At 61.3% G+C, this 3791-nt stretch overlaps 1 protein-coding gene across 1 annotated transcript, besides 3 other annotated features; it reads right to left on the reverse strand.

The window, feature by feature from the left end:
- The first annotated feature begins 10 nt into the window (after nucleotides 1-10).
- Nucleotides 11-107: a microsatellite.
- A 155-nt stretch (nucleotides 108-262) lies between these two features.
- On the reverse strand, nucleotides 263-3208 carry Tco025E_09431 (coatomer beta subunit; the record flags this gene model as incomplete). Its single annotated transcript, XM_029376250.1, has 1 exon — nucleotides 263-3208. One exon carries the CDS (start codon nucleotides 3206-3208, stop codon nucleotides 263-265), a length of 2946 nt encoding a protein of 981 aa, XP_029223626.1.
- Nucleotides 3209-3244: 36 nt separating this feature from the next.
- Nucleotides 3245-3304: a sequence feature (A-rich).
- Nucleotides 3305-3321: a microsatellite.
- The last annotated feature ends 470 nt before the right edge of the window (nucleotides 3322-3791 follow it).

The following is a 3791-nucleotide window of genomic DNA, read 5'->3' on the forward strand; positions in this document are numbered from 1 at the left end:
CTCGCTTGTCCTCCTCTCTCTCTCTCTCTCTCGTTCTCTCGTTCGCTCTCTCTCTTCATATTTTTTTTCCTTCCCCCCTACTCTCTCTATCGCTTTATCCCTCCCTCGTCGCGTCACTGCCGTCCTCCGCTGTTTCGTTTCCTCACCCCTCATCCCCCGGCCCGGAGAAGGCGCGCGGACACACACGCGTGAACGTGCGTGGCGGCGGCGGTTGGGGGAGGCGGAGACAGGCAATGGCGCGGGCAGAACGGCCGTGGGCCCACTACTTACTTATTCCCTTCTCGAGTAGGCTGAGCTTCTCCCCTATGCCGTACGCAATGGACTGCGTGTTGGAGCGAATGCGCACCACACCACTGATCTTGCCCTGCGCGTCCCGCTCGATCGACACGTTCGCCAGCGCGTCCTCGCCAAAGACGGTGCGGGCGTAGAGACTACACGAGACGTAGCCGTAGCCGTCATTCTCGTCCGCAGGCGAGAGACCCTGCAGTTCCTCCTCTTCCACTTCCTGGTACGGCTCCAGCAGCTGCATGTTTGTCTCCTTCATCACAAACTCCACGTAGTCGCGAAGCTCCGTCCTCGCCGTGTTCACGACGATGGTGTTCTCCCAGTCAAACGTGCTCCACTTCTCGCGGAAGTCCGTCGCCAGGCACGAGGCGGGTTTAATGTAGTCCATGATGTCCACGTGGACGTCGTTCAGCGTGACGCAGGCGCGTTCGCCGTTGGGGGCGTCGTAGAGGACACTGGCGTAGATGACGCCCGTCTCCGTGGAGTTCACCTTGAGCGCCGTGCGGAGCTTGAGGGAGGCGTGGGGGGCCAGCGTGTGCACCTGCGGCCGCTCGCACAACTTCATGCCGCCCAGCGAGGCCAGTTCAATGGTTAGGTCCCGCAGCAGATGCGGAGTGCGGTTCACAAGGTACCAGTCGACAGAGACGTCGAACTGGTGCACCGTCACACTTGCCTCGCAGTACACCGGGTCGCAGAAGCCGGATAGGGGCAGGGTCTTCTCCAGGCGCTTGAGGAACTCCTCCGTCTTTTCAATGGAGGCGTTCGCGACGGCGGAACCCAAGTCATCCGTGGCCTCCAGCTCCAGAAAGGCGTCCTTCCCTTGAGCCAACTGCGTAAAGATGACTGGGGTGTCGATGCTGCAGAGCGCCGTCAACCCCTTCGCCCTGGCTGCGTCGCCGGGAAGCGCCTCCCCGACGACGGTGCCGACTACGCTGCTCTCCACCGCGTTCAGCGCCCTGTTGGAGTCCTCCACAAAAGACTGCAGAAACGGCGACTGCGGGTTCGCAATGGCAATGATGCACAAACGAATATGCTCGTGGGAATCCTCGTCCACCGCGTACGCCGCGTCGGGGGCGGTGCCGTAGCGGATCACCTCGTGCAGCAGCAGCAGCGCATCGTCCTGCGCCTTGCCCTTCACCGCCACGTCCACGGTGCTGCCGTGGTCCGTGAACATGCGAATAACGAGCTTGGCCAGGGTGCTGGCAAGCGCGGAGGCAACAAAGTAATCTCCCTTCGTGATGAGGCCGCGTAGGCCGGTGGGCGCCTCGCCGGCGTCCTCAGCCGCATCCGCCGCGATCACGCCTGCCGGGACGGCTGTGTAGGACGTGACGTATGTGCCGTCCTCCCTCACCGTCGTCACGGCCCGCATGACGGGGGATCGTGCCGCGGCCGCGGCCGCGTCTCCGTTGGCGGCGGCGGCGGCGGCGGCGGCCGGTTGAGGCGGAGGGGTGAGAGGCAGCGGCTTCAGCGCTGTGACCAGCAGCGTGAGCACCGCCAGCACCTCCGCCGCCGAGGAGACGTGTGCGCCAAAGAGCCAGAGAACCGTCCGCAGCACCCGCGGGGAGGTGATGAGGGGGAAGACCTCAAGCAGCTGCTTCAGGGCCCCGGCCCGCAGCGCGGGCTGCACCTGCAGAACCTCCCGTATGAACAAAATGACCTCGCAGCTGCCATTGGAGGGGTCACATATGTAATCCATCATCATGGGCAGCACGGCGGCGGCCATGTGTGGCTGGCGAAGGACGGAAGTGCGAATGGCGCGAAGCAGCAGCTGTTTATACTCCTGCATCGAGGACTGATCCAAGACGTCTCCCTCGCTCTGCGACCTCAGCAGCTCCTTTTTTATGGCCTGCAGAAAGACCTCAACGTTCTTGCTGGAGACAAGCTCCACCGCCAGCGCCACCACCTTCTTGGAGATCTCAGTGGTGCTGTTTGCCAGCACACTCATCACGTCCATGAGGGAGTCCTGCAGAATCTCGCCAAATCTCGCCCGCATGCCGTCCAGCTGATCCACCACGATAAGCCGCACACTGTTGTCCGAGTGCGTCTTCAGCAGGTCAATGAACGTCAAGGCGGCCTGCCGAATCGCGGTAGGGGAGGAAGAAAGGCTCAGCAGCGTGGCGGCGCACTGGTAGCGCACCGCCGGATCCTTCGACTGCAACACGCTGAAGAGGACGGCCACATATTTCGCCTTGTCGTAGGGATTCGCGCGTATCATCTTCCGCGCAAAGTCCACCACCGACATCTGAAACGCCGCACCCGCATCCGCCATGTTTGCCGACTCACGAAAGGCCGTTAGGAACCGCACAGCCCGCTCGGGGGCGCACTCGACCAGCATGTCAAACGCGTTTCGCCGCGCCGAGACGTCATTCTCGTCACCAATGAATTTCTCAACCAACTCCGGCGCGTCGGGGAGGAGGTCCGGAAACCGCTTGCAGATGGCGTGCACCGCCAGGACGGCGCTGCGGCGCACATACGTCACGCGGTGCGTCAGGTTCTGCACCACCGACGAGATGAGCGGCTCAATCAGCTCCTTCTCCTTCACCTTGCAGAGAAACCGCAGGGTGAGACCCCGCACGTACTCGTTCGGGTGCAGCAGATCCTCGCGGAGGAAGGAGCAGATCAGAATCATCTCGCTCAGCAGCCGCCCAGTCTTGTCCGTCTTCTCCACGACCTCCCAGAAGTAAAGCACCAGCTTCTTGACCAGGTGGTCCTCCAGCGGCGTGATGTACTTTATGACGGACATGATCATGTGGTTCTGCGGCTCGCCGTTCAGGTGGAGCCTAATCATCGCCTCCAGCGCCTCCGCGCGGGCCGCCATGTCCCCCTTTTCCAGCGCCGCCTTCAGCTCCTTCGAATTCACGCCGCCGCCATCGCAGCCCACCAGCAGCGTGCACGCCGCCTCCTGGTGGGAGCCCACGCTCATTTGCGCTAAAAAGACCCACGACTCTGCAGACACCGCAAGAACAAAAAAAAAGCGACAAAAAAAAACAACAAAAAAAATAATAATAGCAATAAAAAAGAGCGCAAACAACACAAACGCCATTCACACCGACAACTCCACCCAAAGACACCAAACAAAGGCACAAACCATGTAAACACCGCCAAAAAAAACCATTACAAAAACCGTGTGTACACGCCCCGGCCACAAAGTCGCTACTACCAACCTCTACGGGCACACGCCTCTCCCTCGAGTCAACGGGGGGCCGGACAAAAAAAAAACCCTCACCCCAAAAAAAGAAATAGAGGGGAAGCAAAGCGACCCCAAAGAAGAAGAAGGAAGGTACGCACGGGAGATGCAGAGAGAGAGAGACAAAGGGGGCTGGGCGTCGTCGATGCTGCGGCCCTCTCACACTTCCCCGACCCCATCGCCGTCTGCCGTCCTCCCTCGCAGCCGCGGCGCAGACCCCGTCTAGTACTGCTCCTCCTCGTCGAACTCGCCCTCCTCCTCGACGGTGGCGTCCTGGTACTGCTGGTACTCCGACACGAGATCGTTCATGTTGGACTCC

This window comes from Trypanosoma conorhini (genome assembly GCF_003719485.1).
Source record: "Trypanosoma conorhini strain 025E chromosome Unknown Tco_14.4_contig_01112, whole genome shotgun sequence".
In the NCBI taxonomy this organism is placed as follows: Eukaryota; Euglenozoa; class Kinetoplastea; order Trypanosomatida; family Trypanosomatidae; genus Trypanosoma; species Trypanosoma conorhini.